Source organism: Ctenopharyngodon idella, chromosome 17 (assembly GCF_019924925.1).
Source record: "Ctenopharyngodon idella isolate HZGC_01 chromosome 17, HZGC01, whole genome shotgun sequence".
Classification (NCBI taxonomy): domain Eukaryota; kingdom Metazoa; phylum Chordata; class Actinopteri; order Cypriniformes; family Xenocyprididae; genus Ctenopharyngodon; species Ctenopharyngodon idella.
In genome coordinates this window covers 10,805,093-10,820,802 of record NC_067236.1, presented here as the reverse complement: position 1 = coordinate 10,820,802, position 15,710 = coordinate 10,805,093, and the positions used below count along the sequence as shown (strand labels likewise).

General features: G+C 35.1%; 1 protein-coding gene across 2 annotated transcripts in view; it reads left to right on the top strand.

Moving 5' to 3' along the window:
- Nucleotides 1–15,710, top strand: part of prkd1 (protein kinase D1) — a 47,102-nt gene that overhangs the window by 24,745 nt on the left and 6,647 nt on the right. Inside the window, exons 3-14 of one of the 2 annotated variants that reach the window (XM_051869033.1) lie at nt 1,670–1,801; nt 1,900–2,060; nt 2,351–2,374; nt 6,220–6,427; nt 8,857–8,934; nt 9,333–9,531; nt 11,272–11,395; nt 11,511–11,588; nt 11,779–12,049; nt 13,559–13,611; nt 14,027–14,099; nt 14,377–14,483. In XM_051869033.1, coding sequence (XP_051724993.1) covers nt 1,670–1,801; nt 1,900–2,060; nt 2,351–2,374; nt 6,220–6,427; nt 8,857–8,934; nt 9,333–9,531; nt 11,272–11,395; nt 11,511–11,588; nt 11,779–12,049; nt 13,559–13,611; nt 14,027–14,099; nt 14,377–14,483 — 1,508 coding nt within the window. The remainder of the gene's footprint in view (nt 1–1,669; nt 1,802–1,899; nt 2,061–2,350; nt 2,375–6,219; nt 6,428–8,856; nt 8,935–9,332; nt 9,532–11,271; nt 11,396–11,510; nt 11,589–11,778; nt 12,050–13,558; nt 13,612–14,026; nt 14,100–14,376; nt 14,484–15,710) is intronic. The other variant, XM_051869034.1, reaches the window with a different exon arrangement.

Genomic DNA, 15,710 nt, shown 5'->3' with positions numbered 1-15,710 from the left:
CTTTGGTTGAATGTCAAACTTGTATTTAGTAAATGTTGAAATAAGTGGAAGGATAGTATTTGGGGTAAAAGCCCCCATGCTGCTGGGGGTAAAGTGACATTGTTATTTTTATTAATTATGTTAATTAATTAATTATGTTTCAAACCTATCTCTCAAGTATCAAGCATCTTTCAGCATTTTTTTTGCACAAATTGTTAATAAAATATTAATAATATAATATAATATCATAATATATACTTTTATATAATATTAATGTGCTCTTGAGAAAGGCACAGGGGATATTCATGCTATTCAGTACCCTTTAAACAGTTTGTTTAAAAATGATAATGCCTGCATTGTAATTTAAGGACATATTTTTTTTATGAAAGTCTGCAGCACAGAAATATGCTGTGGTCAAGCTCAGGCACTTTTTACAGCTTGATTATTTGCTTATTAGCTGGGTGCCTTACATAGTGAAAATAAAGAGCTAAAGTTAGAATTTAGAGCTTATATGAGAGTGTCAACCTATTTTAATCTTAAGGTATTTTTTAAACTGTATATTTAACCATCTTTTGCTTTTGTATAATTTTATATAGAGGGTCAGTTTTAGTATCATTGATATACAATTATAGTTTTTGTTAATATTTTCATTTTAATTTAAAAAAAATGTCTATGTTGTTTTTATTGAGCTTTAGTTTCAATTTACTTAGTTTTAGTTATTTTAGCACTTCAACTTAAACTAAATAAAAATGAGAAATATTGCCTTGGCAACTTTTTTTTTAATTTTTTTTTTTTTTAAATATTTTATTTTATTTCAAGTAGTGTTTTTTATGGTCTTAGTTTCAGTTAACGATAATAACCCTGAAAAGGATTGAAGTTTTGAGTGAGTGAGACAAACTAGATGATAGAACAAAACGTCTCAGAATTAATCCATTGGTAATGTGATGAAGTGCTGATGTCACTTCCTGGAGGATGATATCATTAAAGGGTTAGTTCACCCAAAAATGAAAATTCTGTCATTAATTACTCACCCTCATGTAGTTCCACACCCGTAATAGACCTTCGTTCATCTTTAGAACACAAATTAAGATATTTTTGATAAAATCCGATGGCTCAGTGAGGGCTGCATTGACTCAGTTAATTTACACTCACGCCCAGAAAGGTACTAAAGTTATATTTAAAACAGTCCATGTGACTACAGTGGTTCAAGATTTGTAAAGCTTCGAAGCTTCATGAAGCAGTGTTTTGAAATAGGCTATCACTAGATATTGTTTTTTGGCGCACAAAAAGTATTCTCGTCGCTTCATAACATTAAGGTTAAACCACTGTAGTCACATGAACTGTTTTAAATCTAACTTTAGTACCTTTCTGGGCGTTTGAAAGTGTAAATTAACTTGCTGACAATGCAGGCCTCACTGAGCCATCGGATTTCATCAAAAATATCTTAATTTGTGTTCTGAAGATGAATGAAGGTCTTACGGGTGTGGAACGACATGAGGGTGAGTAATTAATGACAGAAATTTCATTTTTAGGTGAACTGACCCTTTAAGGAACATGGCTTTTTTTAAAGGGATATTACAAAATACTAACAGGGGTGCTTACAAAATAATTTTTTGGGACAAAAAAATAATATGAAACATTTATGTATGAAATTTACATTTTGCTTTTGTGCATGTTTCAAACTTTTTAGCCTCAGCTACTGTGGAGGATTTTCAGATCAGACCTCATGCTCTGTTCGTTCACTCATATCGAGCTCCAGCGTTCTGTGATCACTGTGGAGAGATGCTGTGGGGTTTAGTGAGACAGGGTCTTAAGTGTGAAGGTAAATGTCTAAACATTCCACTAAACTTCTGTCAGCATTACATTAGAGGAAGAAACAGACCACAATGTGATAATCTTTTGTCACTATCTTTATGTTAGGCTGTGGGCTGAACTACCACAAACGGTGTGCCTTTAAAATCCCAAACAACTGCAGCGGCATCCGTAAACGTCGACTATCTAACGTGTCCCTCACTGGCCTGACCAACACTCGCTCTGTGTCTGCTGAACCATCTCCCAGCACCTCTGATGAAGCTTTACTGGTGAGTTTGATGTCAAAATCAGATCCACACCATATTGTATCAGATGTTCCTTCCCTCAGTCACAATCTAGAATACTCAAATATAAGTGTTCAAATATATAATAAAGTCTTGAAATCTTACAAATACAACAGGTTTTGTCCTAATAATCTCTGATGTTATTGATATAGAATAGATTGTAGATTTGGCCCGTTTGTTCACCCTATGCCCATGTGTGTCCTGTTAATTAACACAACTCAATCTCTGTCTGTCTCTCTCTACCTCTCCCCACACATCCTTTCATTCCTGCCCAGTCTCCTGTCAGTCCTAGCATGGAGGTAGGCACTAATTCATCTTTAACTAACCGCCTTGTGATATTTTGTCTGTCGTACACCCCCTTTTGTATGCAATATGAAAAAATTAAATCTGTTTGATAAAGGGGTGATAGAAAAAAGCGTCTATTATTAATATTTACTGTTTGAATATCTTTGGCTATACTATATATTATATATACACCGATCAGACATAAAATTATGACCACCTTCCTAATATTGTCTTGGTCCCCTTTTGCTGCCAAAACAGCCCTGACCCGTCGAGGCATGGACTCCACTAGACCCCTGAAGGTGTGCTGTGGTATCTGGCACCAAGATGTTAGCAGCAGATCCTTTAAGTCCTGTATAAATTGTGAGGTGGGGCCTCCATCGATCGAACTTGTTTGTTCAGCACATCCCACAGATGCTCGATTGGATTGAGATCTGGGGAATTTGGAGGCCAAGTCAACACCTCAAACTCATTGTGTGCTCCTCAAACCCATCCTGAACCATTTTGCTTTGTGGCAGGGCACATTATCCTGCTGAAAGAGGTCACAGCCACCAGGGAATACCGTTTTGGGTGTACATGGTCTGCAACAATGCTTAGGTAGGTGGTACGTGTCAAAGTAACATCCACATGGATGGCAGGACCCAAGGTTTCCCAGCAGAACATTGCCTAAAGCATCACACTGCCTCCGCCGGCTTGCCTTCTTCCCATAGTGCATCCTGGTGCCATGTGTTCCCCAGGTAAGTGATGGACACGCACCCGGCCGTCCACGTGATGTAAAAGAAAACGTGATTCATCAGACTAGGCCACCTTCTTCCATTGCTCCGTGGTCCATTTCTGATACTCATGTGCCCACTGTTGGCGTTTTCGGCGGTGGACAGGGGTCAGCATGGGCACCCTGACTGGTCTGCGGCTATGCATCCTCATACGCAACAAACTGCGATGTACTGTGTATTCTGACACCTTTCTATCAGAACCAGCATTAACTTCTTGAGCAATTTGAGCTACAGTAGCTCGTCTGTTGGATCGGACCACACGGGCCAGCCTTCGCTCCCCACGTGCATCAATGAGCCTTGGTCGCCCATGACCCTGTCGCCAGTTCACCACTCCTTGGACCACTTTTGAGAGATACTGACCACTGCAGACCGGGAACACCCCACAAGAGCTGCAGTTTTGGAGATGCTCTGACCCAGTCGTCTAGCCATCACAATTTGGCCCTTGTCAAACTCGCTCAAATCCTTACGCTTGCCCACTTGTCCTGCTTCTAACACATCAACTTTGAGGACAAAATGTTCACTTGCTGCCTAATATATCGCACCCACTAACAGGTGCCGTTATGAAGAGATAATCAGTGTTATTCACTTCACCTGCCAGTGGTCATAATGTTATGCCTGATCGGTGTGTATACACACTACCATTCATAAGTTTGGGGTCTGTTAGATTTTTTAAAGGTTTTTGAAAGAAATCTCTTATGCTGACCAAGGCTTCATTTGATCAAAAATATAGTAAAACAGTAATATTGTGAAATAATTATTAAATATTATTAACATTTAAAACAACTATTTTCTATTTGAATATATTTCAAAATATAATTTATTCCTGTGGCTCCAGTCTTCAGTGTCACATGATTCTTCAGAAATCATATGCTGATTTGGTGCTCAAGAGACATTCCTTAACTACTATCAATGTTGAATAGGTTTGCGATGAGTAATATTTTTGTGGAAACCATGATACATTTTTTCAGGACTCTCTGATGAATAGAAAGTTCAAAAGAACAGCATTTATTTGAAAAAAAGAAATCTTTCATGACAGTTTAAATGTTTGTACTGTCACTTTTGATCTATTGAATGCATCCTTGCTGAATAAAAGTGTATTTTATATTTTAATATACTTTAAAATATAATGTATTTCTGTGATGCAAAGCTGAATCATTACTCCAGTCTTCAGTGTCACATGATCCTTCAGAAATCATTCTAATATGCTGATTTATTATCAATGTTGGAAAAAGTGCTGCTTAATATTTTTTTGGATTTTTTTTTTTTTTTTTTCAGGATTCATTGATGAATAAAAGGTTAAAAAGAACAGCATTTATACAAAATATAAATCTTTTCTAATAATATAAATCTTTACTATCACTTTTTATCAATTTAACACATCTATGCTGAATAAAAGTATTAATTTCTTTTAAAAAAGAAAGAAAAAAAATTACTGACCCCAAACTTTTGAACGGTAGTGTATATTGTTACAAAAGATTTCTATTTTAAATAAATGCTGATATTTTTTTAACTTTTTATTCATCAGAGAATCCTGAAAACGTATCACAGGTTATAAAATAATATTAAGCAGCACAACTGTTTCCAACATTGATAATAAATCAGCATATTACAATGATTTCTGAAGGATCATGTGACACTGAAGACTGAAGTAATGATGCTGACAATTCAGCTTTGCATCACAGAAATAAATTATATTTTTAAGTATATTAATATAGAAAAACATAATTTTAAATTGTAATAATATTTCACAATATTATTGTTTTTTCTGTATTTATTATGAAATAAATGCAGCCTTAAAGAGACTTCGTTCAAAAACATTAAAAATAGTAATGTTTCCAAACTTCTGACCGGTAGTGTATATGTCTAATTATCTTTTGTTGCCACATTTACAGTGAAAATGAGTGTTTGCCCCTTTTAAATTTATTAAGCCAGACATCCCGTTCTTTTCTCTAAGAGGTTAAGACATAAGAGGTTCTGACACCAGAAATGTTGTAGTACACATGTAGAGTTTGTTTGAAGAAAACTGTTAATCGGCTGTTGATGGCAGAATCAAACATCTGTTAGCTGCTCTCTAATCTATTCCCTACACCTAAGACAGGTTACAGCAAATGAACTGCATTTGTACTTTAGCTGAATTGAGCTGTAAGATTACCTTACCCTTTACATGAATCTACTTAAGGCTTTTGGTGAAGTGTACAACATGGCAACAGGAAGCTATTGATCATTTTCTTTCTTTAGAGCACATTGAATAGTTGATTATGCACACCTGCGTGATGTCAGATCTATTCACAACAGGTGGTAAGACATCTGCATCTTTGCCAATCAGCAGCACATTAAAGATCAGCTTGATGAGAAAGTTGTTGTTCTGAGTTGATGCAAATTCATCAAAGCTCAGCATATACAACAATCTCCCTCAGCATGAACCTCGTAGAGCCCTTGTGTTTTTGTTCACCTAATCGAGAGTGGGGTGGTGCTGGCTTGGCTCGGGTTAATACCAGCGAACTTGTGTGACAAATTAATCCTTTTTATTTACTTTTGATAATAGTTATTTAACATGATTTGCATGATTTATCACTAAAAAGCACAGTCATAGGTTTGATCTAAAAATGTTTTTAAAATAGACCAGGCTACAACGATTTACTCCAGTGAATAGCTCTCAGGGTGGGTTTATTTTTGGAAGTTAATTTCCGTATGAATACATTAACTTGAAGTATTGGCTAAAATCTAAACATTTAAACTCGTATTGTCCAGGAAAAAAGATACAGTTGGGGCATGTTGTCACAAAAACAATTTTCACATTATATGGGGTAAGTTGTCACAGCGGAACAGCAAAAAATGTAAAAGGTACAGCACAAAAATATCAGACAACAAAATGTAAATAATTAATTGTATAATTCATAACATATAAGTTCATCACGGGACAACCTGCCCCAATATAAGTGTGACACTTCACCTGACGTATATTAAAAATACTGATGTACTGAGAACACAGTCGCACCTGTGACATATAGCATTTGTGTTGTGTGGATATCCTATATTTCTTAAATAAAATGTCTATGTCAGTTGCATGTCACATTATTTGTCCACAGCAAAAGACACCATCAGACATCTTTCCTGGAAGAGGCCGCTCCAACTCTCAGTCCTATATAGGTCGGCCAATAGAGTTAGACAAGATCCTGCTGTCTAAAGTGAAGGTGCCACACACATTTGTCATCCATTCCTACACACGTCCCACCGTTTGCCAGCACTGCAAGAAGCTCCTCAAGGGCCTGTTCCGTCAGGGACTACAGTGCAAAGGTAGGAGCTTATCCTTATATTTTAAGTTAGCTACTGCTGGAGAATTATTGTCTTTATTGTCATACACTAATTGTTTTAGTATTTTATTGCATATTAATGTGCCTCGTCTAAATCCCCTCTGATCCTGATGTTTCCATGTAATTTGAATTCTTTGTAATAAAAATTGTGTTAACTCATCTGAGCCCCCATTGGACTCATTACTTTCTCAAAAAATGATTGCAGTTTATAAGCAATATCCATAAAACTAATTACACAAATTACAATAAGTACACAAATGTGTTTAATATAATATTGACTATAATACCTCCAGCAGATACAATGTTTTGCTGTTATGTGTACGGTGCATTGCATTAGGCAGAGAATGAAGCTCGGTAGGGCTGGGTTCAAAATGGAATACTAGCAAACTATATATTGCCTACTATTAAAATATATATATATATATATATATATATATATATATATATATATATATATATATAAAATATCTGAATAGTCATATATATATATATATATATATATATATATGTAACAATATATGTAACAATGTGACTATTCAGATATTGCCTGAATTTAGACCTGTGCGATTCTGGATAAATTAAGAATCGTGATTTTGTTTGTTTAAAACAGAGATTACGATTCTCCCACAATTCTGAATAGACAACTAAAAAAAAACGGTAACACTACAATAAGGTTCATTAGTTAACTACATTAGTTAACATGAACTAATAATGAACTGCACTTCTACAGCATTTATTAATCTTTGTTAATGTTAAATTCAACATTTACTAATACATTATTAAAATCTTGTTAACATTAGTTAATGGACTGTGAACTAACATGAACAAACAATGAACAACTGTATTTTCATTAAGTAACGTAAACAAAGATTAGTAAATACAGTAACAAATGTATTGCTCATTAGTTAATGTATTTACTAACATGAATTAACCGTGTTTAACTAATGAACCTTACTGTAAAGTGTTACCAAAAAAAAAAAAAAATACTAGTGGTTTTGGCAAAATGTTTATTGCTGCAGTCTATATTTAAAAAATAATTAATTAAAATTCTTATTTCTTTTTTTTTTTTTTTACAATTTGTTTGAATGAATGATTCAATGACTCACTCATAAAGAGTTCACTTGTTTTATTACTGGATGAATCATCTTTTTTGAATGAATGAATTGAATGAATGATTCAATGACACATACATTTTTTAATCAGTCACTTGTCACCACCTACTGGTGAAACGATGTAATTGATACAATTTTTGTTTGAAGCATCATGTTACTTTGGATCGCTACTGTAGACATCAGTGTTTATATCCAAACTATAAACTTTTATCCAAGTACTTCTGTGATCATTTTATTTATTGTAAATTGTAAATAATATTACTGTGTGGTTGAAAAGACTGTTTGTGAATCTCTTTCATACTGCAACATGTCAACTGCGCCAACAAAGATTTTTATAACTATGACTGTACTTGTCAAAGGTTTAATAGACAGCCAAATAGTTGTCGAACTTTTAACAATTAATCGTGAAGCTCTAGCTGAATTTGAAATAGCACACAACTTATTATTTCTGCCATATAAAAATACTTCATGTTGAATGTTTAATTTAATGCATACTATTTTTTTAAACATATATAATATGAAACAGTATGATTATGCAACTATTGGCTGAATTAGAAATATCATATTAGCATACAACTTACTATTTCTGCCATATAAAAATATATCACCATGTTCAATGTTTAATTTAGTGCATGCTGGAAATAAAAAGGTTATTTTCAGTTAATTATTAATCCAGTTTAGCGTAAAGATTTCATAACCTTTGGCAATATGATTAAATAACCAATAGCAATAGAGATGTTAAAACAGTGCGCTATGGTTGTATACTGGCCATCCTGGCATACGTAGCATTTCATGCATAAATAAAATTTGCATATGGCACCGTAGTACATAATTCATGTTACAAAAATAGTATTCCAAACATAGCCTATTCCTAGTCTATTAGGTGCCAATATTTAATGCATTTATGCTCGCCTTACAGATCCTACATTCTGATAACACCATACAGTTGAACAGATCATAGAATTTGTTGATCCTTTTTTGTCATCTAGTCTAGAACAGAGCATAAATATACAGTGACACAACAGCTGCTTTTATATACGATGTGTTTGTGTAAGGAGAATATATGCCATGTGCCAAGCAGTAAAGAGTGCAGTTGGCTGGGCTGTTACAAACAGCTTTAATGTTCATGTGTTCAATGTGCGAGGTCTCAGCCTGTCAGCCACCGGCACAACAGGAACTCATATGTTTATGTGTCAGATTGGTAGTAAACTCTCTCCCTCACTCCCCCCTTTAACTCTTTTTCCCTCTCTCTGTCGCTCTCTCATTCTTCTCTACTCTCTTTTACCTCACACTGTCTCAGATTGCAAATTCAACTGCCATAAACGATGTGCACCCAAAGTGCCAAACAACTGCCTCGGAGAGGTGTCAAGAAACGGAGGCAAGTCTAACTTTAGAGTCTTCATGCGAATCAATGATCAACACTGCATTTTCACGACAAAAACAGCATTTAATGTTTAGTAAGATAAATATTGTTATGTGAACATCATACTCCATATGTAACATACTGAAACAACTGTAAGACTGAAACTGTTTCTATCACTGAAACTGATTAACCTAAAATTGATATTCTCAATAATTCATATTACTAGTTATAATACCAGAGCAAAAAAAAAAAAAAAAAATTCTTACTGTAGATTTATAGTAAGCATTTCTGAATGGAAATTTGAAACCGCTCATTTTCAAGTTCTGCTTTCTAGGGTTGGTGGTGTTAAACCGACAGCTTTTTTACACACATCATTTTCCTGTTTACTCCAATCCTCTTATCTTGGCTCATAGATCTGTTGAGTCCTGGTGCTGAATCAGATGTGGTCATGGAGGAGGGTTGTGATGACCATGACGGGGACAGACATAGTCCACTTATCGATGACATGGAAGAGTCTCTGGTCGCAGACTCCGCTGCTCTTTTGGAAGCTGGACATGGTGAGCTTGGAGATTTCCAAGACCAAGACCCAGATGAATCCAACAGAATCATCAGGTAGCTCCTTGTCACCTCTAGAAGCACTATAAACAAAACAAATGTCACAAATAGTTGACTTTAGTCCAAAAACTTGTCTCTGTCAGTGACTGCATAGAAAACTAGTAAATGCAAAATAAATAAATTACTGCAAATATACACTACCATTCAAAAGTCTAGTGTTGGTAAGATGCTCTTATGTTCATCAAGGCTGCATTTATTTGATCCAAAATATAGTAAAACTCTTTTCTATTTATTATATTTTAAAATGTAATTTATTCCTGTGATGCTAAAATTCACATGTAACAATAGTGTCACATGATCCTTCAGAAATTATTCTAATATGCTGATTTGGTGATCAAGAAACACTTATTATCATCGATATTGAAAACAGTTGTACTGCTTAAAGGGGACCTATTATGCCACTTTTTACAAGATGTAAAATAAGTCTCTGATGTCCCCTGAGTGTGTATGTGAAGTTTTAGCTCAAAATACCCCATAGATCATTTTTTTATAGCATGTTAAAATTGCCACTTTTTGGGGGCGAGCAAAAACGTGCCGTTTTTGTGTGTGTCCCTTTGAATACAAATAAGCTGGTGGTTCCGGCCCCCTTTCAAGAAGAGGGCGGAGCTTCAAGAGCTTATGCTCCAGCATGCCAGCAACAACAAAACAGGACAATCTGACACACTGAAAATGTCAGAAACTGTCAGTAGTGGTCTTCAGCCTAGGGTGACCACCTGTCCCGCATTTTCCCGAAATTGGGAGCTTTGTCCTGCGTCCCACAAGACTTAAGTAGTGTCCCGCATTTCATTTATGTCTGTAATTTTTTTTTCATCCCTGAAATTACAATACCACAGTAAGAAATATAATAAAAACTGTGACTGGCATTTAAAAATCTATTTGTGCAGCCGTCATACTCTAGCTGTGAAAATAACCAACCAGCGCAATCATAGAGAGAGGTTTTCCCGCTGATGACAACTGAGAGGACAGCGCAAACGGATAAGAGCGGGCCTCATCAAAGTCGGTAAACACAACTACACCAGCAAGGATTTCATCTCGCATACTAGATAAGAACCTCAAGAGCTGCTCAAAGCTGCCCAAATCGATGATTTAAAGCATGTAATCATCCATCCTGATGTTAAATATTTCCAACGAACGGAAAAGACTGCTTTTGATTTATGGGAATTATAAAGACACGAGTGAGTGGATTTTTACCATTATAGGCTGGTTGTTCTCACACACTGCAGACACACATTGGTGTTCAAACACCTTATAAAAGTGAATTTTGCATTATAGGTCCCCTTTAATATTTCTGTGGAAACTGTGATACTTTTTTCATGATTCTTTAATGAATTGAAAATTCAAAAGAACAGCAATGTAATGCATCCTTGCTGAATAAAAGTATTAATTTCTTTCAAAAAAACCTTCTGAATGGTAGTACAACTATTACAGTATAACCAGACATTTTATAAAATAAAAGTACCTAATATTAAGGACAAATGCATAAAATACATTCCCAAACAGGACAAATATAACAACAGCAATAATAAATGAACTTATTACAAGTAGTCTTGCTGTGCTCTGGGTATCAATTTGAGTTAAAAGATATTGTTGTTGTTTATTTCTTTGAGGTCAAGTAGAAAATAAAAATAACCTAAAACCTAAACTATGAACTAAACAGTAAAAGTATTTGAATGCTATGAATCCTGACCTGCAATTGACATTTTCTAGAAGGTTTTGACATGTCACCATGTTTGTAAGCCCTTCCACCAGCAACAACATCCCACTTATGCGGGTGGTTCAGTCTGTCAAACACACCAAGAGGAAAAGCAGCAGTGTTATGAAAGAAGGCTGGCTTGTGCATTTCACCAGCAAAGACACGTTGGTAAGTGCTCTGGGTTTCCATTATAAACCTTATGAATTTATATGTGAATTACCAAGTGAACTTTCCATTATATACCTGATAATTTCTCGTATTTGTTTTTTTTTTTTCACACTAGCGTAAGAGACATTACTGGAGACTTGACAGCAAGTGCATTACCCTGTTCCAGAATGACACTGGGAGCAAATACTATAAGGTGACTACAAATATTAGGTCAAAAATAATCTAGGTGGAATCTAGAGGGCTTTCATCATTTCTTTAGAGAACATTGGTAGTTTGTCTTGATAAGTTTCATGGATCACTGCACACATCAGATCCACATGCATGTCTCTGCAATATCATTGAGGTTTCAGCTTTCAGATAGACCTCTTAACTCTCTCCAACAGGAAATTCCTCTATCTGAGGTGCTGTCTCTGGAACCAGCGAAAACATTCAACCTTCTCCCTGAGGGTGCCAACCCACATTGCTTTGAGATTGCCACAGCATCTCTGGTGTACTATGTTGGAGAGAACCTGGCTACGTCGGGCTACGGAAGCAGCGTGCTTGTTAGTGGCGTGGGACAGGACGTGGCCCGCATGTGGGAGATGGCCATCCAGCATGCACTTATGCCTGTCATTGCCAAGGGCATATCTCACGGCAGCCATCACAGCTACCACAGTATGAACTTCATGGTGAAACATTTAGGGGCTTGTCTTAAGACCCTTAGAATGATTCTAAGGGGGAAAACACTACAAATACAGAAATGCAGTGCAGTTGTAATTTTCCTTTTCCAGCTTTCTAGGCTTTGTCAAATTTTACACTTTACATTTTGATTCTGCCAGAAAACTGCAGGGCAACTATAGCTGTGTCCGAAGTTTAAACCTTACTTTAACCTTATTGAAGTACATACTAAAAGGTGTGTAGTATGAATACAATCCATACATACTACATCCGGCATATTGGCATTGCCTTGAGACATGTAATATTACCTGCGCCGCAATTCTCAGCTATTTGCAAATATGACAACTCCTCTCTCTTGGCCTCATAGGATAGTAAAATGTCCAATGGCAGCATTTTCACGAATGTTGCCTATTCGACATACTACCGATTTCATTTGCTGCTTTTGGCATACTGTTGTAGTGTCTGGACACTGACTTTTTTCAGAAATGATGTTTATAAATCACATCCAGACATTCTGGATAATACACTATTTTATGGCTGTTTATTATACCCAATAAGCAAAATGAGCACCTTAAATGTATTTAATCATGTTTTTGATGATCAACTGGACAAAAATGAAACCGTTTTTAGGTACTTGCAACGATATATTGTATTCTTACAGTGAAAAAGTGTGCTTGCCACCCCCAGTGTTACTTTTGTCATCATTTCTATATAAAGTATATATATATATACACACACACACAGTCAAACCAAAATGTATTCAGACACCTTGAACATTTCATTCATTAATAAAGTTTATTCACTATAGTTTAAAAAAAAAATGGTAATAAAATATGACAAGATCTCAGAGTTAAACTGTGTCAGAAAAAAATAATCTTAATTATGTCAGATAACACGTAAGCAAAACATGGTCAGGTCAAAGTGTCTGAATAATTTTTGGTTCCAAATTTTTATCAATTTTACTGGTAGTCCACTCTATGAAGAATTTTGGGGTATAATATGTCACAGTTTACTTTATTTTGCTATCCTGACTTACATAAATGAACTATAGTGTCCTGCACCCACTAGTAAAAATATATAAAACATATAAAAAATGTCTGAATAATTTTTGGTTTGACTGTGTGTATATATATATATATATATATATATATATATATATATATATATATATTTTATTTCAGTTATTTTCTAAATCATCATTTCTAATTTTCATTTAAGTTGTTTGACTTTTTCATCTAATATTTATATTTTATTTTATTTCAGCTTTATTTCAGTTTACGAAAAACACTGGGCCCCCTAAAATCAGTATGGTGCAAGTTAAATTTCTAATTTGTTTTGAGTTTTCTTTGAGATAATTTTGAGAAGCTCTTAAAATGTATTATGCATTGTCAAGTATTTCAGGTAGAATAAATTAGTAAAGGTGTAAATCTGAGGCTATGGTGTTCAATACACGAGAGACATAATGAGTTTTTTTTTCTTGTTTTGTTTTTTTGTTTACACCAACAGAAGAGGTCTCCATTAGCATCTCTGTATCCAACTGCCAGATCCAGGAGAATGTGGTAAACATTTATGCTTTTTTATATTTGGAGACATAGGCCTAAATATATCTTATATTCTTTCTGTATCAAGCTTTGTTTCTATGTGCAAGAGCTCACTGTTCCTGTCGGTTTGCCTATACCCGCAACCTTGAGTTCCAGTGTGATATAAACACACAATGCCCCTTGGAGATTATTTTGATTACCTGCTTGGCCATGGGGTTGCCATGGTTACTCGAGTCTTTCTGACACAGTCCTAGTGAGATGTGAAAATACTGTAGCTCTATAGGCTACTGGTTTGAATTCAGCCATTGTTACAGTACAAAATAAAAAAAAGACTAGATCCAAAGAAATCTCATGTATCAAGCATTGCTTCTGAGCTTTGGGAACAACCCATTTTGGCACATACGCTTACATTTTGTTTCTGTTTTTCTTACAGGATATTAGCACAGTGTATCAGATTTTCCCTGATGAAGTACTTGGCTCTGGGCAATTTGGCATTGTCTATGGAGGTAATGTACCAGAGTGCTTTGACACGGGCACCCGGTGTTTTGGAATCTGTATACTAGGAGACTATTTCATGCATATATATTACTGTAGTAAAATATTTTAATACAGTACAGAACTTCAGATCAAATGTTGTACAATGTAGTACAATGATCAACGAATGTATAATGTGGGTAACTTTATTTTAATATTTACAGTAAATAGCCATTTACATATTAGCCATACTTCACATCCAATAAATTTATGATAAAATTGCACATCATCCTTTCTGATATAATGCAGGGAAACACAGGAAAACAGGCAGAGATGTTGCCATCAAGATCATAGATAAGCTGCGATTTCCTACCAAGCAGGAAAGTCAACTGCGCAATGAAGTTGCCATTCTTCAGGTAAATACAGAAATTACATACACAATACAAAGATGGCTGAGTTTGTAATATTTGAAATATTATAATATTATTGTAATAATATAATATATAATATTATTGTAATATATAATATTTAATGGACTAATATGGATATATTGTCATGGTGGATTATAGAGAGTGCATGATGAAACAAAGGAGTATCCAAAATAGACAGTCACAGATTCAGGAGATTTCAGGAGTAATAGTATTACACAACCACAAAAAAATGATACCGGACACAGAACTAAGGAAACTCAGGGCTTAAAGGGCTAGTTCACCCAAAAATGAAAATAATGTCATTTATTACTCACTCTCATGTCGTTCCACACCCGTAAGACCTTCGTCAATCTTCGGAACGCAAATTAAGATATTTTGGCGAAATCCGATGGCTCAGTGAGGCCTGCACAGCCAGCAATGACATTTCCTCTCTCAAGATCCATAAAGGTACTAAAAACACATTTAAATCAGTTCATGTGAGTACAGTAGTTCAATATTAATATTATAAAGCGACAAGAATATTTTTGGTGCGCCAAAAAAACAAAATAACGACTTATAGTGATGGCTGATTTCAAAACACTGTTTCATGAATCAGCGTGTCGAATCAGCGGTTCGGAGCGCCAAAGTCACGTGATTTCAGCAGTTCGGTGGTTTGACACGCGATCTGAATCATGAGTCGACACGCTGATTCATAACGCTCCAAAGCTTCCTGAAGCAGTGTTTTGAAATCAGCCATCACTATATAAGTCGTTATTTTGTTTTTTTGGCGCACCAAAAATATTCTCGTTGCTTTATAATATTAATATTGAACCACTGTACTCACATGAACTGATTTAAATATGTTTTTAGTACATTAATGGATCTTGAGAGAGGAAATGTCATTGCTGGCTATGCAGGCCTCACTGAGCCATCGGATTTCAACAAAAATATCTTAATTTGAGTTCCGAAAATTAACAAAGGTGAATTTAACGAAGTGTGGAACGGCATGAGGGTGAGTAATAAATGACAGAATTTTCATTTTTGGGTGAACTAACCTTTTAAATACATAGGGAACGTAATCAAAGAGAAACAGAACAGGTGTGTGGAAACTAATTAACAGCTAGGGAAAACAACTAGGAACAAACATAGTAAACAGAGTAAAAATGACATACAACAGAATATATTTAATAATAATAATAAGTGAATATACACTAAAAAACGCTAGGTTGAAAA